Below are 26,227 nucleotides of genomic sequence, written 5' to 3'. Positions count from 1 at the left end.
TTTATTCTTTAATTTGGGAGAGATGACGGAGTTTTTATAAGATGCAGGATCCAAGACCAGCAGGTGGTCAGGGGTTATATGGTTCCTTATGTCTTTCCAGGTGAAGGCTCCTCTTAGTGGGATAGCTTTATTCTTTAATTTGGGAGAGATGACCGGAGTTTTTTATAAGATGCAGGATCCAAGACCAGCAGGTGGTCAGGGGGTTATATGGTTCCTTATGTCTTTTCCAGGTGAAGGCTCCTCTTAGTGGGATAGCTTTATTCTTTAATTTGGGAGAGATGACCGGAGTTTTTTATAAGATGCAGGATCCAAGACCAGCAGGTGGTCAGGGGTTATATGGTTCCTTATGTCTTTTCCAGGTGAAGGCTCCTCTTAGTGGGATAGCTTTATTCTTTAATTTGGGAGAGATGACCGGAGTTTTTTATAAGATGCAGGATCCAAGACCAGCAGGTGGTCAGGGGGTTATATGGAGAGAACGCCAAAGGCAGGAACACACAGTAGCCAGGGAAACCTAAGGAAGAGGTTATGTCAGCTTCTTTGGCCACAGACCCTGAATCCCACATCCAAGAAGCTGGACAGATTTTAGAATGTGTAAAAAACTAAAATTCTATACAAAAAGCTTCATCAAGTCCAGCTGACATCTCTTCAGAATCTGACAAGTAGTTTCTAATATACCAGATACTGACACCAAGACCACCACTCTGGACATGATCAACCTCTGCATCTCACCCAGTTGTTAAGACATTTTATTAAATGCAGGTGTGATGCAGCTCATGCTTCTTCTAGAGCAGCTGCCGCTGATTTAGTTCTTAGAAGATAAGTGTACCTGAGGCTTCACTCTCTTCTAGATTATGTAAAAACTCCAAACTTTTGGATGCTCACTAGACAAAGACATTCTTTTTGGCAATTATTTTTCTGAGATTTGCAAGAAAGTAGAAGAAAAGAGAAAGATTATGCACATGGTTATGGAGTTGTTTCTTCCCCTTTCCCTAAGTTTCAGAGAAGTTATCCCACCAAATCAGGCCCATTTTTTCATACACATCAAAACTCTTCACAGCAAAAGGGCAAAAAGTTTCCAGGAAAGAAATGACAGGACAAATCAAATACTGACTTTAAAGGATTCTAATGATCCTTTTCTGATAGAAGTACAAACTTCTGACTACCCTTTTCAGTGAAACCCCTTCTATTTCAGCCCTTCCGCTTCCAAAATGTCAGGATTTTTTTTCTCCTCTCATTGGGAATCTAATAACTTCAGCATCTTGGATTTTGGATATCATAGAAAGATACAGTCTTCAGTGGGAATCCCATCCCATTCTATCTGAAATCCCCCAAGTCCCCCCCTATCAGCAACATATCATATTTATGATTATTTAAGATATGTATCTTCAAAGTTTCATAGAAATTGTTTCACTCCATCAGACTGGAAAAGGTTTCTACTAGAGACATTTCCTGGTCCTAGGGAAAGAGAAGACTGGAGGTCTTTGGTCTATTCAAATGAAAGAACTTTCAAAGAGTTCCAAAATTCAAGCTGTTAACCCTGCAAAATCCCTTTCCTCTTTTTCCTCAAGCATTCCTAGCTACAGTAAACCTAAAGGATTCTTATCTGCATGTTCATTTCCACACAAATCGCAGACAATATTTAAGATTCTTTGCATTACGTTACCACTTGCAATTTACTTCTTTGCTATTTGGCTTATCCACGTCCCCAAGGGTTTTCACAAAATGTTTTGCTCCCGTTTTAGCTTTTTGCAAGTGTCAAAGCTTGCATACCTATACCTACTTGGATAACTGCTTGATTTAGGCTACTTCCAAACAAGAAACTCTAATAACTCTTCACTTTTCAACCCCTTTACTTCTCTGCTTAGGTTTTACTTTAAACTTACAGAAGTTGGCCCTGGATCCAGCCCATTCTTTGGTGTTCCTGGGATGAATTCTGGACACATCCACCATGATGGCATTTCTTCCATTGGGTAAAGCACAGTGTCTGAAGATCTACTGCTATCATTGATGAGCCTTGTAATGATTCTTAAGAACCCTAGGATGCATGGCATTAATAACTTTAATGATCCCACATGCCAGACTTCACACAAGGATTGTTAGAGGGGCCTCAAATCATTTTGGGTTCAACACTGTCATCCTTTAATGTTCCCCATACATCTTTTGCATTTTGTGGAGAAAGACATTTCTTATTGGATCAGCTAGGGTACAGTCAGTCCGGGATCCTCTTTCCTCTTTCCACCCCCTCCCACAGATGAAGGCAACAAATGCATCAGATTTTGCATGAGGTGCATGAGGTGCCTGTTTAACATCTGTCAAAGTCCAAGGAATTTTGCCTAGACAAAACAAAAAGAAGCACACACAAAAAAAAAAACATCAAAGAAATGATGGCCCTAATTTATGCTCTTCAAGCTCTGTTTTTCTTTAGAATCTAGGGTCTCTTCAAGTAATGACAAACAATACTATTGTAATGTGGTATACTGACATATGAAAGAACAAAGGGAAAAAAGTCTTGTCTCCTTTTTAGACTTGCTGTGTTAGTCTGTGAGCTAGCAAGTCAATACAATCATTTCTTTCAGTCTGATTAATTTATTTATTATTTATTTTCAGTTTGGTTACCGGGGAAGTCCACTGGGTCAACATTACCCGTTTGCAGTGGAGGCCCGGGAAGAAAAGCTCCAAGAAAGCATTGTATAAGTTCAAATTACAATAAAATGCAGGAGTATACAAGTTAACATTGTACTGGGAAACACAAAAACACAAATAAGAATTTACAACAAGCATAGTTGGAAGAATCTGTTAAGAGAGAAGTTAAGGGTGATTGTTACTTTTGATGCAAGGGAAAATGAGTGTTGAGAGTGAGTGTCAGTTAAATTACATTTGTTGAAGAATCAGATTATGCTTGCTTTATATACATAATTAAAGTAGAAAGTAGAAAATATTCACAATATTTACATTAATTACAGGTTTAGTCAAGTGAGCCCAGCTCTAGGAATTTTAAGTTGGTTAAAGATAGTGCTAAAGAAGTTAAAGAGAGCTTCTAAATACCATGGCAGACTATTTGAGCAAATCCACAGCAGACCTTCACAAATGGATGTTGAACCCAGGGGTCTTCCTTCAAATTGCATATCAGTGGGGAACTCAACAGACAGGTCTTTTTATCTTTTCTAAACAAACAACTCAATCTTTCTCGCACAGAGTCTCTTGCAAGGAAGCCTGGAGAAGGGATGCCTTTTCTTTTCCATGGAAGCTGCAGTTCCATTATGCTTCCCCCCCTTTCCTCTTCTAACAAAGGTCATTCTGAGGATTCAGAAAGACAAACCAAAAATATTGTTGGAAATTCCTTTTTTGCACTGGTAGCACTGGTTCTCCCTTGTTTTCTATCTAGTCAAGGGCAACCACCATATGTTACTCCATAGGGTTTAGTTGCTCACACAACAAAAGGGTTCTCTTGTTCATCCAAACCTCAAGAAACTGAATGTCACTATTGGATGATAGGCTTTTGAAACCTTTTAGGCATCATTACTGCAAGGACATTTCATTTTATTTATTTATTTATTTAAATTTGTTGACCGGGAGTGTCCGACTGGACGTAGGCCCGGGGAGAAAAGCTTCACAGTTAAAATAAACAGGCAGTAGTTACATTGGATTACATAGCGATTAACAATTTAACATAGCAATTACTTACAACATATTTACAGATGAAGAACATAGTACATCAGTAGACAACTAGAATCTTTATCTGTGAAGTATATAACGGACATTAGCAAGTGTTACAATGAGAAGTTCCTGCTGTATAATAAGTACTAGGCTTATGAGCATCTGAGCTTGCTATAATCAAGGTAGTTAATGGAGTGGAAATAAAGGTAGTGGTTGGATGTGGTGGATGATATTAGAGTGGGAGTTGCAAGGCATAGCCAGCATGTTTTTAGGTGCGCTTTTAGTAAAGTTTTGAAGTGGGTGCATGATGGTACGGAGGTAATTGTGGGTGGGAGTGAGTTCCATAATTTGGCTATGGCGTAAGAGAATAGTGCTTCACCAGCAGAGTTATTGGCTTTAGTGATCTGCAAGTGATTTTTGCTGCCAGATCTTAGTGGTCTGGTGGTGCGATAGGGTTGGAGTAGAGTCTGGAGGGATGGGACATTTAGTGGATGGTTTACTAGTTTGTGGGCGAGTGAGAGTTGATACCACTGAAGGAGGTGAGGGAGTTCAAGCCAGCCCAGTTCAGCAAGTGAGAGACAGTGGTGACTATGGTAGGATGCCCCTGTGGTGAACTTGGCGATTTTGTTGTAGCAGGTCTCTAGCTTGTTTAGATCGCATTGCCTTAAGTTGGTATATATTGGAGAGGCATAAAGTAGGGTGGAGATAAGGTGGGAATTTGCTATTGAAATCTTTGCTGCTTTGGTGAGAAATTGCTTATTTCTGTATAACGCTCCTAGTTTTTTTGTGGACTTTTTTATGGTCATGGATATGTGAATGTCAAATTTTAGTTTGTCTGTTTCCACTCATAGCAATTTGGTGTGTTCACTTGGGTATATAGTTGTGTTGACTTTTGCTGTGATGTTTAAGTGAAAGTTGTTTTGAGTATGTTTGGTGGGTTGGAAAATGAGTAGTTTAGTTTTGTTTGGGTTGAGTATTAATTGGGCATCGGATAACCATGTTTCAACAGAGGAAAAGGCTTCCTGTGTGACCTTTTGCAGTTTTGGTAGGGACTGGGCTGAGCAGATGATGGTTGAGTCATCTGCGTATTGTATGAGTGTGCCATATTTGGTGGCAGAGGCTAGATTATTGGTGTAAACAGAGAAGAGTAGGGGTCCAAGGATGGATCCTTGGGGAACCCCTATGGAGACAGGTAGTTGGGGAGATATGTCATTCTGCCATACAACGGATTGTTGGCGGTCAGACAGGTAACTCTGAAACCAGTTGGTGACTGATTGTGAGAAGGATAGGTTATTGAGGACAGAGATAAGTTGTTTGTGTGGGACCATGTCAAATGCTTTAGGTAGGTCTAGGAAAGTAGCAGAGGAGAGATAGCCATTGTTTTTATGCTGAAGGACAGTGTTAGTAAAGGAGATTAAGGCATTGGTGGTGCTATGGTTTGGTCGGAAACCATGATGAGTACTGGAAAGGAGATTGTTAGTAAGGAGGTAGTCTGAGACCTGAGAGTGTATGCAACTTTCTAGTATTTTGGAGAGTGGAGAGAGAATAGCTATGGAGCAGTAATTGGTTAGTTCTGCGGAGGGTCCGCCTTTGTGGAGGGGAATTATATGTGATACTTTCCACAGTGTGGGAACGTAACTTTCTGACAGAGATCGGTTAATCAAGATGGATACTGGGTAGGCCAGAGCATCAGCTGTGATTTGTAGGTATTTACTTGGGAGGTTGTCTGCTGCTAATTTGGTGGGTTTAAGTTTAGTTAAGAGTTTTTTTATGTTGGAGGTAGGTACAGGAGAAAAAGAGAAGGCAGTGGGGAGATTACTAGTTGAAGGTGTGAGTTGGAGGGAGGGTTGTGTTGTTTAGCTAGTGATAGTATGGTTTGGATGAAGTGTGTGTTGAATGAGGTAGCAATATTTTCTGAGGAGTGAGGGATGTTAGGAGGAGGGGTACTGACTTTACCTGGGTGGAGGATGGAGTTTATGGAGGACCAGAATTGTTTGGGGCTGTGTTGTGAGGAGTCTAGGGCAGACTGGTAGTATTGGAATTTGTCCTGTTTTATGAGTTTTTTGACTTTGTTGCGTAGTTCTAGGAATTTCTGTCTAGCTGAGGGGGTTTTGGTTTTGCACCAGTGCTCCCAGGCTTTATCCCTGTTTTTCATTTCTGACTTAGTGGTTTTCTGTAGCCTTGGGGAGGGTTGTGCTTTGGTTCTGGAAAATCTTATGGGGGCATGGTAATTAAGGATGTTCAGGAAGGTAGTATTAAAAAATTCAACTGCGTCATCTAGACCGAGGTACTTTAGAGGATGCCAGTTACATTCGTTGAGCGATGAGATGAATGTGAGTGGGTTAAAGTTTAGTTTTTACGTATTTGACGGTAGATGACAGGTTTAGCTTGGTATAGGTATTTTCTGAGTGGGAATGTTGAGGAGTGATCACTGAGGCTATCTGATAAGCAACCTGTTATATATGACTGGTGGCTCTTACTGACTAGTATCCAATCCAGGGTAGTGTGCTTGCTGGAGTTTTTATTTATCCTGGTTGGTGACTGGACTAGTTGGGTGAAGCCATGAAGGTGTACATGATGGGTTGGATTGTTGCCAGAACAGGATTGCCAGTCAATATTGAAATCACCTAAAGTGATAGTTTCTTGGGGGAGATGGTGGGTAGACCAGCTGAGGAGGTTTTCTAGTGGAGGGATGTTTTGGCCAGGTGGGAAGTAGCATCCAATTATTTTGATGGTTTTGTTTTGGTTTATTTTGAGGTTGGTATATATTATTTCTTCATTGCCTATTTGTGGAGCTGATGATTTTAACAACCTCCAAGTACTAAAGAAGGCAAGGAAACCTGTTACTAAAAATGGAAAAGATTTTCTGTATGGTGCCACGTAATTGGTCAAGATCCTTTTCAAGGAGGGGGCCTCAATTTTTTGTGTGAGCTACTCATCTCATAGAAGTCCAGAAAAGTGCCTTGCAACCAGGACTGCAAGCCACTCACAATATCAGCATAAACACCAGAGGTAAAGAAACAAACGTCTGGAACACAGGAAAGAAAAACGGTACTACAGCTAAAATCAAACTATTGTTTAATGAAAAATTCTAAGTGCTTATGTCACAATAAATTGTAACAGGACTTCATCAGAGATAAAAACTGGATAAAACATCACTTCCTTTTATAAATGTAAAACATTCTTTGTATAATTTGGTTCTCATCTCATAGAATTGCATTTGTTATCCATTTCCGTTTGTCTAACTTTCTATCTGTTGATCCTCATCTTTCTTCATGTTACCAGGTCAATCACTTTTTAAGACATCCTGGGACTTAAATTATGTTTGGGAAAAACTAACCTTGCCTTCATTTAAGCCTGCGTCTTCTGTTCCATTGAAATTCTTAACTTGGAAAATAGTATTGCTAGTTGCCTTAATTACAGCCAAAAAGTCTCTGAATTGCAGGCTGTTATGTATTCTCCTCCTTTCTTTGTCTTAAGGACAGGGTTGGCCTCACGCTATCCTTTACTTTATGCCTAAAGTAGTTACTGAGTTGCCCTTGAGTCAATCTGTCCAGCATCCGGCCTTTTGTCTCTTCCACCTGTATGTTTTAAGACCGTATCCATCCTTTGATTTGTCAGCCTCAATGTTTATTCTGAAGCTAGAAAGCTCTGATGATTTTCCTGTTTATACATTCATTAAGTACCAGCATGTAGTCTCATGCAGAAGTCACAAGTCAGGCATATGGCACATGAGGAAGGTTGCACTCTATAGGTGAGGAATAATGCAGCAGTCATCTGTTTGAACATCTACTACTATTGTATGCTCTTGCACAACTGTACTTTCCATGGGAACTTGTCCTTGGAAGTCTGACATTGTACAAGAACACAAAAGCTTATTTTTTATAAACATTCATGAATCTGGAAGGTTTACATAAAACAAAAGAGCCAGGCAAGGTTGCTCTTTGGCACCTTCCTTGTTTTTACTGGCGATGGAACTTTTAGTAACTAGAAATATTGAAAGTACTCTAATTAAACATATAACTATAGAGGCCCCACGGCAAAACATTTACATTTATATAGATGATCTGATGTTGACAGTATCAGATGCTAAGCATTCACCAGAACACTTTTTTTTATTCAGACTAAAAAAAAAATCAAGATTATTTGGGATATAAGATGATTTGTGACTGAACTTTTTATGGTTGCATGGGTAGTAACCAAAATGTATGGCTTCTGTTGTTGTTAATTTAAAACAGGAGAATCATAACTTTTTAGCCCTTTCCATACTTTAAAAGAAAATGCCCAATGGTGTAAACAACAATATTTTCTTGCAAAATATGAAAAATAAAAAGATTCCTTTATTAGAGAGAATAAATATCATAAAAATACTGTTTTTTACCAAGCAGGCCATTCTTTGTAATGAAAAATTAAATAAAGCTTTTAAGAGTGTTTGTATAGATTAATATGTACTTTCAATATTGCCACTTAAAGACTGTTGTATTTCTAAGCCTAATGCCAATGTGTTTTCGAGATGAATGAAGTGTTAACATTGTTTCTGTTAAGCTACTATATAGTTCTGAAAAAAGTCACATTCGATTACATAATGGTGTATCCTGACATTTCTGAAACTATCAATGAATTATCATTGAGTAACTGTGGTGAACAACACAACTCTATGAAACATTGTTTTCTAATATGTTTAATTATTTTTGTTTATAGGATGCACGCCAGAAATTTCGCACTGTTCTAGCAGAGGCTACATTGAAGTTGGATGAACTTGTTAGCAAAATTGGGAAGGCGGTGGATGATTCAAAACCATACTGGGAAGCCCGGAAAATAGCCAGGCAGGTAAGTAACATGTTTTTTTTTTGTATTATTTCTTTCCAGCTATTCTTTCGTGGACCAGATTTTCATCTGTACATGATAATACTTTTGAATTGTAAGGATAAAAGTAAGCATAATGCCCTTGTAGCAGATAGTCCAGCTGTAACTCCTGAGGTAGCTGGTCACAGAACAGAATGAAAGTATTTGCTAATATATTGTCTGTACTCAGTACTTAAAGGAATACTCCATCTAATCTCATAACTTTTATTTATCCCTGTAGTATCACTGATGATATTTAACACACAGAAATCCATTAATGACTTTTAATTTCTTAACTTTCATTTTTTCCATTGACACGGATTATGAAGGTCCTCCATTTTTTGCCCATTCAAATATGATGTTCTTGCAGAAAAGTTGCTGTCTGTGTCTTACCCAGGCTTGGCATACTATTTGATCTGATGTTGTCATTTTCATTCATTCCTCAACTGTTGCTGGATTCAGATCTGACCCTTGGATCTGACTCGGATGCTTTTTACAATTCATGGAACATTGAAGCTCCAGAGCTCCTCTCTTACCCATAACACACTATTCTCTTACCATACTGCAGATCTCGTTTGCTGCTTTCATGTTCAGATGTTGGTTGCTGTTAGCTCTCGAGTTATACCTTGTTTTTTTCTGCGTAATACTAAAACGTATATATATATATATATATATATATATATATATATATATGTATATATATATCCTTTTTATCTTTTTTTTAATCATGCCTTGCCCTTATTACACTATTTAGTGTATTTTACTGAATACCATTGCTGATATTTTCTCCCTTTCTCTTCCCTTTTCTTCACCTTTGAGATAGTCCCTTTAAATTACCATTGCTGGTAATACTTCATTTCATCTTTTTATTAATTAGTTTAAAATAAAAAAAAAAAAAATCTTTTTTTTTTTCTCTATCTTGTCTGCTAATATATATGTAGCAATGCCTGAAAACCATTGGGTTTTAAAAAAGTAAGGCCTGTGGCCATAAGATTCCTTTGCCAGATGCACACAAGTTGTGCATTTATTGCTTAGGCCCGGCCCATTTAAACCCTGCATGCGATATATGTAAGGTCTTTAAATTAAACTTAAGAGGATTAATGCCCTTGACATCCTCTGATACAGCATCTGGAGCTCAAACCCCCTAAAAAAGGTGATAAAAAGGAGGCCGAAAAGCATTCATCAGACCCGTCACATTCTTCTGCTTTGAGCTTGGAACTGCCTCTCAAAATATCTAAATTGTCTGATCTGATTCAGTCGGATCCAAAGACCAAACCCTCGAGTCTGACTTATTTGGATCCAGAATCTATGACATTGGATCCGACCCCCTCAGGTCTGAAGAAACACAAGGATAAGTCTCCTTGGATCCAGTCCCCTCTGACTTTACATCTGATATCTTCCCATCTCCCGTCTCCTTATTTGGAAAGATATCACCACTCCAGGACTTTGTCCATTGCTTCCTCTTCTCGATCCTTCAGAAGTTTGACTGAAGCAGATGTGGATAGGATGATAAGCTAATTTATCTCGATGCAAATTCAAATAGGGGGGGGGTTCTCCCAGCTCCTACTCCATTGGGTCTGGAGACCATCATTAGTACTACCCCACCTGTTTTGTCTCCTTCTCTGATCCAACTTTTGCTTTCAGAGGAGTTGGATCTGAATAGCCCAGATTTGTCCATACTGAATCCAAAGATCCTTGTATCTTCTACACCGATACCGCCTCTGAGTGGACCAGCTCCGATATCTCTCAGAGCCGTAGCCCTGGCTCCAAAGTGTTGGAGTCAACTCCGAGGTTGTTGGAACCATCTCTGCCCCTTGTAGCCTTGGCCCTTAACAGCTCAGCTCCAACCCCTGCTTTGAAGTTTGCCTATGGGTCAGAAGGAACCGACAGTTCAGAAGCACATTTTCTCAGAGCTGTCGGGTTCTTTGTCTGTGAGGCATTCTCCTTTCGAGGTAGTGGAGAGAATTTTCTCCAGTCCAAGAGCAAGGACGTATCCACCTTTCTTGACTCTTACTTCCCATACCGAGTTGTCTTTGTGTCTTGAGACTCAACTTCCTACTCCACACGGACAGCCAGCTGAAGGTTTCCAGGAGACCCCTCAGGGTATATTGATATCTTTCATTGCTTCTACAGAGGATCCCACCGCACATAGACTCTCTTCCTGAGTCTGTCTTAGATGATACTGATTTCGAGGAGGGGGAGGGGTCCACAAGATCACCACCTGATGATGTCTTATTTGGAGACATATTAGAGATCCTCAAGCAAAGGGGTGGTTGGTTAACTGATAACCCTTCCCAAGAGGAATCAATATTCCTGGAAGCCTTTGTGTGTGGCCCATTTACCTCTTGGGTGACCCTGCCCACTGACAAGCTCATTCATTTGATCTCTTTACAGGCGTAAAAAGAACCTAATTCCATTGAGCTGATCCCCAAGAGACCAGACAGAATACTGGCACCACCCAAGGACAGGGAATTTTGAAGCAAGGGAGTACCAGTTGATGCCATGGTCGTAGCGGCAGCCACATAAAAGGAACTTGCTGAACAAAGTTCCTCTCTTCATCTAGGGCATTGGACAGATTCAGGAAGCATGTATATGATTCAATGATCTTTGCACTTCAGTCACTGAACTATTTGGCTCACTTCACCAGACTCCAGAGAGATTTAATTAAAGATCTTAACAAATCCCTCTCTGGGACCATTGCTTCTGAGGCAGAGAGCTCCCTTGTCTCACAGTTGGCTACCCTACAGTCCATTTCATATTTTTCCATGAGGCTTGTCTCACTTGCAGCTGAAGGTACCTCAGGGGCAGCAGGTTCAGGTATTTCATACTAGTGCTCACTGACATATTTAACACAGCTCTCTGTCAGGCCATAGTACCCAAGCTTCAAGAGTGCAACAATTATTCCACTACCCAGAAAGTCTCAGCCAGTAAACTTGAACGACTATTGCCCAGTAGCTCTCACCTGTACAGTAATAAAGTGTTTCAAAAGATTGGTCAAAGACTATTTAATGCAAATCTTCCTGCAGAACTGGACCCACTCCAATTTGCTTATTGGTTCACCTGCTCCAGTGGAGATGCCATCTCGATGGCACTCCACACATCCTTAGCTCATTTGGAAAATAAGAACTGTTATGTCTGACTGCTGTTCATTGACTTCAACTCTGCCATTAACTCAGTCATACCACACTATCTGATAGAGAAACTGATTCACTTGGGAGTCAGTACTCCTATGTGTAACTGGATTTTGGACCTCCTTATTGACAGACCACAAAGAGTAAGAGTTGGCAATAACACCTCAAAGAGCCTTACACTGAGTACGGAAGTCTCTCAAGGATATGTTCTCAGTCCTTTTCTATTCACCATGCTGACCCATGACTGTACAGCTAGGTTTAGCTCAAATCATATTATCAAATGCGTGGATGATGTTATAGTCATAGGCCTAATCAGCAATGGTGATGAGACAGCATACAGGGAGGAGGTGAAACATCTGATTGACTGGTGTGATAGCAATAAACTGGGTCTGAACGTAAACAAAAAAAAGAGGTAATTGTAGACTTCAGGAAAAAACGTGTGACACAGCTCCCTCTCACAATCAAGGGAGAGACAATGGAAAGGGTGAAGAGTACCAAATCCCTAGGGATGTACATCGCAGAAGACTTGACATGGTCCATCAATACTGATCACATTGTCAAGAAAGCACAATAAAGACTCCACTTCCTATGCAGGTTGAGGAGAGCAAACCTACCATTTTCAGTGTCCACAGCCATCTATAGAGGCACCATTGAGAGCATCTTGACAAGCAGTATCAAGGTATGGTATGGAAACTGCAAGGACATAGGTTCATAAGTAGGTTCATAGGTAGGTACTAGGCTATTGGCCCTAGGGCCTATGTAAGTCTAGCTAAAAAGGTACTCTGACTTTTGCTACCCAAGAAAATTATTTTCCTGTGCCCCTGTTGAGCAGAGCTAAAGAGGTGATCCCCTGGGGTGAATTTCCTATTTCCCATCCAATCATCAAGATTTTTCTTGAAGAGTGCTAATGAGGAGCTTTGTTTGATATAGATAGGTAGTTTGTTCCAGAGTATGGGAAGTCTCTGGGACAGGAATCTATCCCTGCAGCAAGTTCTGTTTGTTGTGGTGACAAGGTTTAGGTCCCTAGAGCGTGTAGCTTGGAGGGACTGGGATTTCTTTAAGTGGAGCATGTCCAACAGCTCTGGGTTTGACATAGCTTTGTATGTTAGGCAGAGATCACCTCTCCGTAGACGATATGTGATGGAGTAAAGCTGGAGTTTTTTGAGACGGTCTGTGTAGGGCATCTGTTTGAGGCCAGTAATCCTCTTTGTGAGGTATTTCTGCAGCCTTTCCAGTTGTTGTAGATGTCTTGTGAGGTACATACCAAAAGGGGCATTGTACTGTATAATGGGTCTAATGAGTGACGAGTAGAGGGGAACAATTACCTCTTTTTTCCTGGATGGGAAACCTTTTGTGATGAGGTACTGTGGCGATGTAATTATCAAAGGAGAGACTACTGTCCACCTGTGTCCCAAGGTCTCTTATCACAGTTTCGGTGTTAAGTAGACTACCACCTATGTGGTAGCTCATGGGTACAGAGTTTTTACCAAAGGGGATGACAATGCACTTTTTGGCATTGAGCTTGAGGCCATGGCTTAAACACCAGGCATCTGTCTCAGTGAGGCCCTTTTGTAGGATGTCCACATCGTTAGGAGTTTCGATTATGGCTCCTAGTTTTCAGTCATCTGTGAACTTCATTAACCAAAGACCTTCTGTGTTAGCCTGTACTTCAGAAAAGTAGATACCAAACAGGAGAGGATCCAGGACTGAACCCTGTGGTACTCCAATTGTCACTGGTCTGAAGTCGAATTTGGAGTCTGCTACTTTCACAGTGTGGGTTCTGTCAGTGAGCCAGTTGACAACCCATCTTGTGACATAGGGATTTATACCTAGTTTAGTGAGTTTATCTATAATTCCTGAGTGGGGGATGGTGTCATAAGCCTTGGCGAGATCTAGATAGGCTGTGTGAGCCACCTTACCCTCGTCTACGATTTGGTAACTGTTTCAAAGATGTCTGTCAGGTTTAGGAGACATGATCTGCCTTTTACAGACCCAAACTGGGTAGGGTCCAGAGTTTGGAGATTACCAACATCTTTAGTTATAAGTTCCATAATGATACATTCCATGGCCTTGCAGACCAGGTCCGTTAGGCTAATGGGGTGGTAGTTCCTGGGGTCCGTGGTGGCTCCCCCTTTGTGGAGTGGGATAACTGTTGCTGTGTGCCATTCAGTGGACACAAAGTCTGAGGTGAGGCTATGATTGAACATGGTGCTTAGGTGGGGTGCCAGTTCATTCTGTAGTTCGTGTAGAACACAGCCTGGGATGTTGTCAAGTCTCATGGATGCTGTGTTCTTGGCTTTGGAGAGTGTGGTTTTTACCTGTGCAGCCGTGATTACAAAAACTTTGCATTCTTCCGGTATAGAGATGGGCCCTTTAGGGTGTGAGAGAGGGGTAAAGTTAGCATTGAACCTATCTGCCTGGATGTTGGCAATATCAGTTGGTTCTGTATATTTAGTGCCATTGTGCTGTAACTCAGAGCAGATCTGAGTGTTGCCATCGAGATTATTCACATAGCTATAGAATGCTTTGTGGTTGTCTTTAGAATCAGTGGTGATTTTGTTTTCATAACTAGCTTTGGAGGGTTTTATGAGGGATCTCAGCTTCTTACTGAGGCTGACCAGGAAGTTCCTCCAATCGTGGGATTTTACTCTTTTTTGCAACAGTTTCTTTCTTTTGTTGTAGAGTTTGTTTATGGCAGAGGACCACCAGATTGGCTTCCTTGTTTTGGAGGATAGCATCTTGGTTCTGTTAGGGATAGCATGAACCATGCACTCGTGTAAGTGCTTATAAAGTGCATTTTTTGTAGGATTCAGCAGTCGTACCTCTATTGTCCGTCTGCATGATGTTTGCCACTTCTGTCTTAAGAAGCATGAAGTTGGCTTTGGAGAAATTTGTTACTGTGGTTTCCCTAATGGGTGGTAGGGGCGGGATGTGGATGTCTAGGGTGATTAGCTTGTGGTCGGATCTGACCAATGAGGAATTGACCTCTGGTGTGGAACACCGGTCGCCCATGTTGATAATGACCAGGTCTAGGATGTTGCTGCCCCTGGTGGGGATGTGGATAAGTTGATCCAAAGTGTTGGAATTTATGAATTCCAGAAAATGTTGAGCAAAAGAGTCGGTACATGAGTAGTTTTCCCAGTTAATGGTGGGTTAGTTGAAATCACTTATTATTAGGGTGTTGGGTTGTACCCTAATATTTTCCAATGTATCCCGAAATGAGGAGTGGGAATCCTTGGGCATGGTGGGGGATATGTAGCAAGTTACAATTTGGATTGTGGTCTTGCCCAGAGTTAGTTGCACTTGGATAATCTCGGATGCATTATGCTGAGCAGCTAGTCTGGAGGTGTGGATATCCTTAATGAATATGGACAAGCCTCCACCTTTAGTGTTTCGGTCCAGGTTAGGTGACCGAAAGGTGTGGTATGAATTATAGCCTGGTAATGCAGGGGTGCTGTCTGGAGCCTTGAACCAGGTCTCTGTCACTGCACAGATGTCGATGTTCTCCATTTTATGGAGTGCCTCGAGTGAATGCATTTTGAGGTTTAGACTTCTAGCATTGAGTAGCATTACCCTCAGATTTTGCTTGCTTGTACCTGTTACAGTGGTGAATTTGTCATTTGAACCTTGCCTAAAAAAGGCACTATAGGGGTGGCAAGACCCTTAGCCAGTATCCAAAATCCCAAGGATGACAGGTGCAGGCCATCTCTGGCAAAGCGTTGTGGTCTGTCGATCATGTCATCCCAGGCAGACAGATACTGGATCCCCTTAAATGACACCAGAAGCTTAGCCAATTGTTGAAGTCGATCATTTTGTCCTTGTACTGTGGTATCATTCTGGGTGATAGCAGGATGCTACTCAGGGCTAGGGTCATACCTGCCTGGGCTACAAGATCATAGAGCTTCTCCATATCTCTTTTCATGTAGACCAGGGAGGTACATCTCAGGTCATTCACACCAACATGGACAATGACAGAATCATATTTCTACCTGTTGTGGAGTGACCTGAGTGCATGCTTTATGGGGTGGATCCTGGCACCTGACAGGCAGCTGACAGTAATTTTCTTCTTGTTTAGCCTGGTGAGTGGAACATCAGTGTGCCTGACTATAGAGTCACCTGTGACTAGAGTGTTGGGTACATTGTTATGCCTTGTGGCACACTGAGTTTGTGGGCTATGTGTCATTTTGGTTGTTGGGGGGTTGGAGGTTGCTTGTGTTTCTGCTTTGGAGGTCTCTGTTGCTTGAGCAGATTTTTATTGAGAGCCTCCGAGATTGTAAGTGTGCATTTTGTGTTGCTATGTGTGTGTTTTGGTGGTGTAGGCTTTGAGAGACTATGTGATGAGTGTGGTGTGGTACAGGTGTTTACCTTCTCCTCTTGACTGTCTAGTCCAGTCTTGGGTGAAGAGAGCTTTGCTTCCAGTTTGGCTATATAAGTGCATCTCTCACAGGTTGTAGTGTCGGGTGGTAGAGGGAGAGGGTTGTCTGTGTACATGAGGCAATTGCTGCATTGCTCCAAGATGCCCAGATTCATCAGGTAGACAGGAGAAAACACTGGGAGCTGACCTTTAGATTTGCCTGGATAGGTGCTTATTTATTAAGTACTAAAAACTGTTTTCATCTAGACAAGTGAGGAGAGTTGAGTGTTGTAGTAATTTGTAGGTTATTTAGCGCTTAGAACGAGTTCTGAACAAGTGCTGAGCTCAAAGAAACAGATTTGAGTGCTAAAACTAAAACACTGGCTAGCTGTAAGGGAAAATTTAAAGAGCAGACTTTACGGCACTGGGAATAGTTTAACCCTAGCCAGGCGGCGATGCATAAAGTATATATATATTTTTTAATATAACAGTAGCAAATGAGCAAACTGATTTAAACAAATTAACCAACTAACCAATAGAAAGCAAAAAACTGAGGCCCGTTCCAGCAGTCTTCGATCAGACAAGTTCTAACTGCACACTCCTGCCACTAGGGTGCAGGGTAACCTTCTCCAAAAAAAGATGGTCTGGATTAGTGCTCAAGTTATACAAACAAAGCTAGATTCAGCAGGTCTGAATTTAGTCTATGCTACAGCAAACAAGGCGCACCAATTTCAGAAAGAAACAGTTCAAATAAGCAGGCACAATAATCCTTTAATCAGAAATTCCCAGCTCAGAAGGGCAGAATCTACCCTCTCCTCCCACAAGAGTGCAGACCACAAACCTTCTTATTGTAAAATAACTGGCCTGAAGCCCAAGTGCTTTACCAGAACTAATACACTTTTAGAATAACAGACACTGAGCCTTCAATCAGCAATTCCCAACGTAGAAGGATGTAAGCTACCTGTCCTGCCACAACAGTGCAGACCACAAACCTTCTTAATGTAAAACAACTGGTCTGACGCCCAAGTGTGTAAACCAAAAGGCTTAGAATAACAGTTACAATTTGGTCAGGTTACTACCAAGCAGTAATGAATGCAGCAGAATAAATACAATTGAGTACTTTTAAGAAGAAGCAACATTTTATTTTCTTTTTTTCTTTCTTTTTTTTTTTTTTTTTAAGTAAAGTGCAAGGAGAGAGGAAGGAGGAGCAGAATCTAGATCCAGCTGTTGCCAAGGCTTTCAACACTATCCCCCACTCTGGAATTATAAATAAACTCACTAAACTAGGTATAAATCCCTATGTCACAAGATGGGTTGCCAACTGGCTCACTGACAGAACCCACACTGTGAAAGTAGCAGACTCTAAATCCAACTTCAGTCCAGTGACAAGTGGAGTACTACAGGGTTCAGTCCTAGGTCCACTCCTGTTTTGTATCTAATTCTCTGAAGTACAGGCTAACACAGAAGGTCTTTGGCTAACAAAGTTCGCAGATGACTGCAAACTAGGAGCCATAATCAAAACTCCTAACGATGTGGACATCCTACAAAAGGGCCTCACTGAGACAGATGCCTGGTGTCAAATCCATGGCCTCAAGCTCAATGCCAAAAAGTGCATTGTCATTCCTTCTGGTAAAAACTCTGTATCCATGAACTACCACATAGGCCGTAGTCTACTTAACACCAAAAGTGTGATAAGAGACCTTGGGACACAGGTGGACAGTAGTCTCTCCGTTGATAATCACATTGCCACAGTAGTCAGGAAATCCTTCTACGTGGCACACCTCATTACAAAAGGTTTCTCATCCAGGAAAAAAGAGGTCATTGTTCCCCTCTACTCATCACTCATTAGACCTGTTGTAGAGTACAATGCCCCTTTTGGTATGTACCTCACAAGACATCTACAGCAACTGGAAAGGCCAGAGAAATACCTCGCAAAGAGGATTACCAGCCTCAAATAGATGCCCTACGCAGATCGTCTCAAAAATTTTCAGCTTTACTCTGTCACATATTGCCTACTCAGAGGCGATCTCTGTCTAACATACAAAGTTATGTCAAACCCAGAGCTGTTGGACATGCTCCACTTAAAGAAATCCCAATCCCTCCGAGCTACATGCTCTAGGGACCTAAACCTTGTCACCACAATAAACAGAACATGCTGGAGGGATAGATTCCTGTCCCAGAGGCTTCCCATACTCTGGAACAAACTACCTATCTATATCAAATAAAGCTCCTCATTAGCACTCTTCAAGAAAAATCTTGATGATTAGATGGGAGAGAGGAAATTCACCCCGGTGATTACTTCAGTGGCTCTGCTTGACAGAGGCACAGGAAAATAATTTTCTTGGGGGGTGGGGAAAAAGCCAGGGTACCGTTTGTTTAGGCTTATATAGGCCCTAGGGCCAATAGCCTAGTACCTACCTATGAACCTATAAGAACGTAAGTGGGATGGCCTTCTCAATTGTTCTCTCTGTATTAAGTAGAGTGAACACCAAACTAGGAGGGGTACAAGAATAGGGTGGGAGGGAGTGGGAAAAATAGTTTCAGGACAGATGAGAAACATAAAACAATGCCAGAAAATATATAAATCGTAAGCCCCCTCCAAAGGGTGATGAAAGTGGCAGAGAGAATAACGAGGTCCATGCTTACATCTACACAGAATCTGCACTCTGCATGGTGTCTCAGAAGAGCCACAAAGATTGCTAAAGACCGTGGCCACCCATCTCAGGGACTGTTTTCCTGCATCTCTTCGGGCAAGTGCTACTGAAGTATACATTGCAAAATGACTAGATTCAGAAACAGCTTCTTTCCTCAGGCCATCAGGCTATTAACCTTGAGTGCAAGGCAAGCCAACAGATCACCTAGTCAGTTGCCACACAGGCTGAAGGAAATATATTTTTCTTAAAGTGCAATAACTCATTACTAGGTTCACTCACTTGTGCAGTATCTCACCAAATGCTTATTACTTTTGTGCAATAACTTGAAATACAAGCTACATTACATTCAATGGACAAAATGGTCTCTATAATTATATCCTACTGTCATGTCAATGTTGATGTCATATATAGAGTCAGTAGTTCTGTTTTTGTGTCACTGTTAATGTCATATATAGTTTGTAGTTCCGTTTTTATATTTATATTATATTTTTTAATATTTTTTTGCCTGCACATTGAGCTCGAAGCAAAGAATTTTTGTTTAGCCTGCACTCACGTGTGGGTCTAACAACAATAAGGTTTACTTTGACTTATGATTTTTACATTAGGAGGCATGCCTGGATGTGCCTGTGTGATTTTATGGTCCCTTCAAGTCTTCCTTTGTCAATGCTCCCTTGTATGGAAGTTTGTTATTTCCCCCAAAGTTAAAGACACATTATCCAAGTGTGAGCAGAATGATAAGACCCTGTCTGTTGTGGGAGTATGTTTTTCAGCTCTTCAAAGGACATTTTCTTGGAATCAACAAAGTGGTCGAAAATGTGGTTCAGAAAGTCCCAGGGTCCCTTCCAAGATCTGTGTGGGGATAGTTTCCCCAGAGTCAGAGAGGAGAACTCTAATGGAAGACACCGCCTGCACAACAGAGGAGGCCCGCAAAACCAAGGGTCCAGAGACACTCTCTGACAGATCTTACCAGCATTCCTGAAATGAGGCCCAATTGTCCACCACTGGAGGCAGTTGGAGATCATTTATCCCTGAACCAGAGAGCCTGGCTAGAGATTACAAAAGATTCATGGGTGCAGAGGATTGTTTCCAGAGGTTATATAATACCCTTCCCTCCCCCCATTAACAGTAAACAAAATTCCCAGTGTTCCACACAGTCAGAGGAAAGAAGCAGCACTAGAAATAGAAAGGCTGCTAGAAAAAAAGAGTCATGCAAGAGGTCCCCCTGACCAGAAAGAGTCTGGAACTTACCCAAGATTCTTTATAGTGCCAAAGAAAACAGGGAACTAGAGACCAGTTTTGGATCTCAGCAATCTGAGTAAGTCACCTCAGTACATAAAGTTTTGGATGGTCACAGTTCAGTCCATTCTGCCTTTTCTGCACAAAGCTGACTGGATGTGCTCAGTAGATCTTCAGGATGCTTATTAGCATATAAAGATGAACAGACAATCCAGAAGATACCTACACTCCGTCTGGGAGCCAGTCATAACCAATTCAGAGCTCTGCCCTTTGGTCTCATCACAGTCCGCAGGTGTTCACCAACTACATGGCAATAGCAGCAGCTCACTTGAGACTGCAAGGATTCCAGGTGTTTCCTTACTTGGACGACTGGCTCATAACCACTCTATCCAGGCATCATCTGATCAAAGCACAAGATAAAGTACTCCAGTTTATGCTCCCTCTTGGAAATTGCTATCAGCTACAGCAAATCTCAACTAGAACCAGCTGAAATATTAGAGTTTGTCGGAGCTTTATTCAACACAATAACATTGATAGCCTCCCTCCCTTTACCAATGGTTCAAACCATACAATTCCAGATCAAAAAGTTCATTAAAATTCCTCTCTTTCAGCTCAAGTGATCCTTCAAGCATTGGGGTCAATGTCTGCTGAGATAGTTTTGGTTCCATTAGCAAGATACCACATGAGAATTTTTCAGTGGACCCTGAAGACTCAGTGTTCTAGTTTTCCATCAACCCTTATCCACCCAAATCAAGATAACTTAGGCTTGCAGAAATTACCTCCTTTGGTGGATTTACTGCAGTCAGATAATGCAAGGTCACCCCTTCACTTTCCCTCAGCCCAAGGCCTTAGTTACCACAGAAGATTCCCAGATTGGGTGGGTGGAGCATTTCTTGGGAAAGACAGTCCAATTCACTTGGTCCCCCAAAGAGGTCAATATACATATCAATGTCGTAAACATGAGAGCAGTCCTCCTAGCATTACAGGCCTTCCAAGACACTCTCCCCTCTAGGACCACTGTGATTCAAATGGACAACATGTCAGTAGTTCGGCACATCAACAAACAAGGAGGAACCAAATCTTATGTCCTGTGTCGAGAAGCTTTGAAAGCGTGGCAATGGGTGATCTCATCCAATCAATTTCTGATAGCAGCACACATTCCGGGCCAATCCATCATGATTGCAGACAAATTTAGCAAGTCTGTTCTAATGCCTCATGAGCGGCTCTCAACACGAAAGTGGGGGAAAAGATATTCCGTCTATGGGGCCAACCTTGCTGCGATCTTTGCATCTCCCCTCAACAACAAGTGCAGCAGGTTCTTTGCCCTGATCTCCCCACCAGGGGAATCACCAAGAGACATTCCACTCCACGTTTGGCCCCCTGGTCTCCTCTACACCTTTCCCCTGTACCTCTAATCCTCAAATTCCTTCAGAAAGCATCTTGATTGAAGAGCACAGTCATCCTTATTGCTCCTTATTGGCCTCATCAGATTTGGTTCCAATTTCTTTGGCCTGATCTGGTTCACCCACCATGGATTCTAGGTCCAGTTCTAGGCCTCTTGTCTCATCCGACAAGCATGATTCACCTAGACATCTTAGGCTTGAAACTGACTGCATGATTTCTCCACTTCTATTGATACCAAGACAGCTCTCCTCTCCCATCTGCCACATTCTCTTATCCTCCCACAAAGCTTCAGCTAGAAAGATTTACAGAAGTAAATGGAAAAGGTTTGTTACCTGGGCACAATAGAATAACATAGACCCTTTTTCAGCACCAGTACCTAATGTTCTTGAGTTTTTAGCTACAATTTTTAATGAAGGTGCTAGTTCTTCAACTGTAAAAGTTCAACTAACAGCCATTTCTGATTTTCACATTGGAGTAAATGATTCGTCCTTAGCTTCTTCCAAACTTTGCAAGGCCTTTATAAGGGGAACCTTTCTTCTTAGACCCCCTTTTAAAGACCCCACTCCCCCATGGGAAATGAATTTGATTTTGCAAACTTTGACCCAGTCTCCCTTTGATCCATTAGCCAAGCGTGGACTAAAGTTTTTAACCTGGGAGACTGTCTTTTTAGTAGCCATTACATCTGCTAGAAGAGTATCGGAACTTCACGCTGTAGCTTCTAAACCTCCTAATATGATTTTTCATAGGGACAGGGTATCCTTATGAACTAAGTTGTCCTTCCTTCGCAAGGAAGTGTCAGAATCCAATACTAATCAGCTTTCTTCCCAAATTTTTCAAATAACGGAGAATATATGTTGCATCTGTTGGATGTTCACAGGCAGTTATGTTTTTATTTGCATAGGACAAATATTTGTAGGAAATCAGATCAATTATTTGTGTAGTTTTCTGATTCAAAATTGGGCCAACCATTTTCTAAAGTAACCTTAACCAAATGGTTAAATGATTCTACTTCATTTGTTTACAAAAAATGAGGTTAGCCTTTGCCAAAACTTCTAAAAGCTCATTCTACCAGGTCTGTGGCAACCTCTTCAGTATTCTTATTCAGATCTTCCTTGGGTGATATTTTTGCAGCTGCAGCTTGGACTAACTGTCAAACTTTTATTGCTCATTACAAATTGGATCTGGTCTCTAGGGAAAGAACAGGCTTCGGCTTAGTGGTGCTCAGAAATACACTTTCTTAGAGTCCTCCCGGCATTTAGATAGCTGGAGACCCTGTCTCAACAGTTGAGGAATGAATGAAAATGGCAACATCAGATAAAAATGTTATGTACTCACCATAATGTTCCATCTGTGTTGTCCATTTGTATTCTTCCTTAACTTCCCTCCCTCTAAACCCGTACCAGTTTGACTTCTGGAAGGATTAGAAGATGGTAGAGGAACCAATGTACCTTTATTTGATCTCCAGATACTGGTGTTTGTTATTTACTATATTGACTAAAAGGTCAGCAATCATCTGTGGTATGATAGGGGACCATTGCATTATGGGTAAGAAAGGAGCTCAGGAGCTGGATCCGAGGGTTGGATCCGAACTCATCAACAGTTGAGGAAGAATGAAAATGGACAACTCAGATGGAACGTTATGGTGAGTGCATAACTTTTTTCCCCCTATAGTTCTTAATTTTATTCAGAAAGTTAATTTTTGGATAAATCTTTATGTGGAGAACAGGGATAAAACTGTCATGCTGAATTACTGCATAAACAAAATTTGATTTATGCAGTAAATACCTCACTTTCAGCTAGTGAAGCTTTGCTTTTATATTGATTTAATGACAGCCTAAAAATATACTGCAAACCTTACCGTTTATGCACAATTTAATGACAGCCTAAAAAATACTGCAAACCTTACCATGTCTTTGAAATGACAATTTTTTTTTACCACAAATGGGTTGCATGGTTCTTAGACTGAACTGACTTGAAAGAATACGGGGAAGGTCTGGCAATCCTTTAAGGTTTGACAGCTTCAGAAAACCATACTGTTTTAGATAGTTTACTTTGTAAAAAAATGTTTAAAATTATAAATTACTTTCATCTAGCATCATCCAGAGTCAGTTTGTGAAAGAAAATGAAATAGCTTCTAAAATGTTTAAAATTGGAAATCACTTTCATCTGGCACCAACCAGGGTCAGTTTGTGAAAGAAAATGAAATAGCTTCTAGAGGCTATGAAGTAACTGACTTACTGCATTGTCACTGTGTTAAAATGGAGAATACTTCCATTTTATATGCTAAAGAGAACACCAACTGTACTGTGGAAAAATAGGCATTTTAGACGTAAAAGAGGATGTTAAGTTGTCAATCTTGCCTTCATTCTTGCTTGATGGGTTCGGACCCGATCCTCGGCTCCGACTCGGCACTTTGCTAAGCTCGAGAGTCACTTTTACCAGCTCGAGGCAGCCCCATATCCCATGATGCAAGGTGGTAAGTACCCAGATCTCGTTTGCCGCTTCGCTGATGAGGTCCTCCTTTTGCCAGCTCCTGGTAAGTGTTTTATATAATACTTTCTTAGCCCCTTTTTCAACTTAAACTTTATATTTTAAGTTTTTAGTTTATATTAAGCCCCTTTCTGACTAAATTTTCCCTCAATCTTTAATATTTTTAGTCAGGCCTTCTCCCCTCCCATCCCCCCCTTGTTAGGGTGTGTGTGTGTGTGTGTGTGTGTGTGTGTGAGAGGTTAGTTTAAAAAAATTTTTTTTGGGATATCTTGTTCTTTGGGACTGTGTTGTGAGTGTTTTCTGCACTATGTCCAAAGAAAGGGTCTCATGCTTTAAGAAGTGTGACTCGTGCTGTCAGAAGATGTCTCTGACAGACGGTCACACTTCTTGCTTATACTGCCTGGGACCTCTCCACCTGCAGGACTCCTGTGCGATTTGTCATTCCTTTAGCCAGAGAGTCCTGCAGGAGAGGAGAAATAAATTGATTTTAAGGGGTCTTCTTAAACCGGAGGGCTCTCCGGCTAAGTCGGCTCCGAGCAAGACTTCTAAGTCTTCCAAGACCCAGGCTTCTGTGTCCAAGCCTGCGGCCTCAGCTCCGACTCTTTCTGCATAAACCTTCGGCACCGGTGGCTATCGGTGCCGATACTAGTTCAGTCACATCGGTGTTGGCTCCGGCTGGTTCCGACCACCATGTGGCACAGGCTTCGGTGTCGGCTCCGACACCCTTACCTTTATGTCTGTATCGGCTCCGGCTGGAGATGATGCATTGAGACCATCTGTTGGTGCCGAAAAGTCCTCGGCTCCGACTGCATCTTTGGTTTCGTCGGCTCCGATGGTTCCTTCGAGGAAGAGGTCCAGGTCCCCTTCCTTGGAACTGATACTCTCGGCTCCGGCCTCACCTCTCCTCTCGGAACGGAGCCATCGGAGCCGATCATCCAGGTCATCCAGGCTTTCTGACCATGATTTAGAGAGGGTGGTCAGTAGATTATTGAAATCACAGGCACTGGCCAAGATGCTACATAGTCCGTCTCAACAGACGACTATTAGTCCACACCCTCTTGTAGTTCCTCCTCCGACTCTATCTCAGAGTTTGGAGCTGGAGTCTTCGGGAATAGTTTCTGCTATGGCTGAGGGGCAGATACCTCCCCCTTCTGCTCCCTCAGCATCTACTCTTATCTCCTCTTGAGACCTTCCTTAGAGGGATTCGTGGTCGGGCTTCCTGGTCTCCTCCGAGGGGTGAGTGGCATCGGACCCTTGTCCGACCCCACTCTTCCCCTTGGAGCTTCGGCCTTGGTGAGCTCGGCTCCGACATCTGCCTCGGAGCCTTCTCTTTCGGTGGGCCCTGGAGTTCATCTTTCTTCGGAACGGGTTCTCTTGGACCTCCCTGGGAGGGGAGCCTTCGAGGTGATGAAGAGTGTGCTGGCCACTGGACTCAGCCAGCAGTCTGTTCCCTTAGCTCCTCCCTCTACGGTGCCTGTCGATATCTCTGCCATCTCTCTTGCTCCCGGACCCAGAGATCCTCCGCCTCAGGTTTCCCCACTGGGAAGAACCCCCTCTTCCGAGGATTCTCCTGATCAGTCAGGGGATCCTTCGCGCAAGAGGACTTGTAAGAGGAAACACATAGACTCCCCTGAGTCTATCACTTCAGATACCGACTTAGATGAGTCGGAGGGATCCCCAAGATCCCCTCTGAGGATGTCTCCTTTTCAGACATCCTAGAACTCCTTAAACAGAGGGAAACTGGCCTCCAATAATCCCTCTGAGGATGAGTCGGTATACCTGGAGGCGTTTGGATCTTGGCCCTCCACCTCCTGGGTGTCTCTGCCTTCGACCCCTTATGCAGGTTATTGCTCGAAAGGCTTGGGCTGCTCCTGACTCTGTAGAGCCAGTTCCTAGGAGGCCATCTAAATTTATTACTGCCCCTTCGGATAAGCAATTCCTTACGAAGGTGTCCCTGCTGATGCCATGGTGGTGGCGGCTGCCACTAAGAAGGAACTTGCAGATCCTTCCGTACCTGTCCATCCTCCTAATAAGGACTCTAGGACCATGGATAGGTATGGTAAGCGGATGTTCTCTTCAGCGACCTTTGCTATGCGTTCGCTGAACTATTATGTCACTTCACCAGACTCCAAAGGGACATCCTTAAGGAGCTAGGTGAAGTAGTACAGGATCCCACAGCTGCAGGGGCTCAAGTAGAAATTGCTTCGCAGCTAGGAACCCTTAATTCTATTGCTAACTCCTCCATGCGACTGATATCATATGCAGCAGATGGAGCGAGTAGGGCCGCAGGTACAGGTGTGGCTCTTAGACGCCAAGCCTGGATGCGGCTCTGTAATTTTGCAGATCCCTTTAAGGTGTCCTTCACAAACTCTCCCTTTGATGGGTCAGCTTTGTTCGGCCCTCAAGTGAAGGATACATTGACCAGGTGTGAGCAGGACGGCAAGACTCTTTCTGCC

At 42.2% G+C, this 26,227-nt stretch overlaps 1 protein-coding gene across 1 annotated transcript in view; it reads left to right on the top strand.

Annotated features, from left to right (window-relative positions):
- The window catches only part of SH3BP5 (SH3 domain binding protein 5), a 1,951,634-nt gene that overhangs the window by 796,463 nt on the left and 1,128,944 nt on the right, over positions 1-26,227 (top strand). The window contains exon 3 of the mRNA XM_044064003.1: positions 8,359-8,487. Coding sequence (XP_043919938.1) covers positions 8,359-8,487 — 129 coding nt within the window. The remainder of the gene's footprint in view (positions 1-8,358; positions 8,488-26,227) is intronic.

This window comes from Protopterus annectens, chromosome 2.part2 (assembly GCF_019279795.1).
Source record: "Protopterus annectens isolate FY-2018-M chromosome 2.part2, PAN1.0, whole genome shotgun sequence".
Lineage (NCBI taxonomy): Eukaryota > Metazoa > Chordata > Ceratodontiformes > Protopteridae > Protopterus > Protopterus annectens.
Note: the sequence above shows the minus strand (reverse complement) of the source record. Positions and strands in the feature narration are given on the sequence as shown.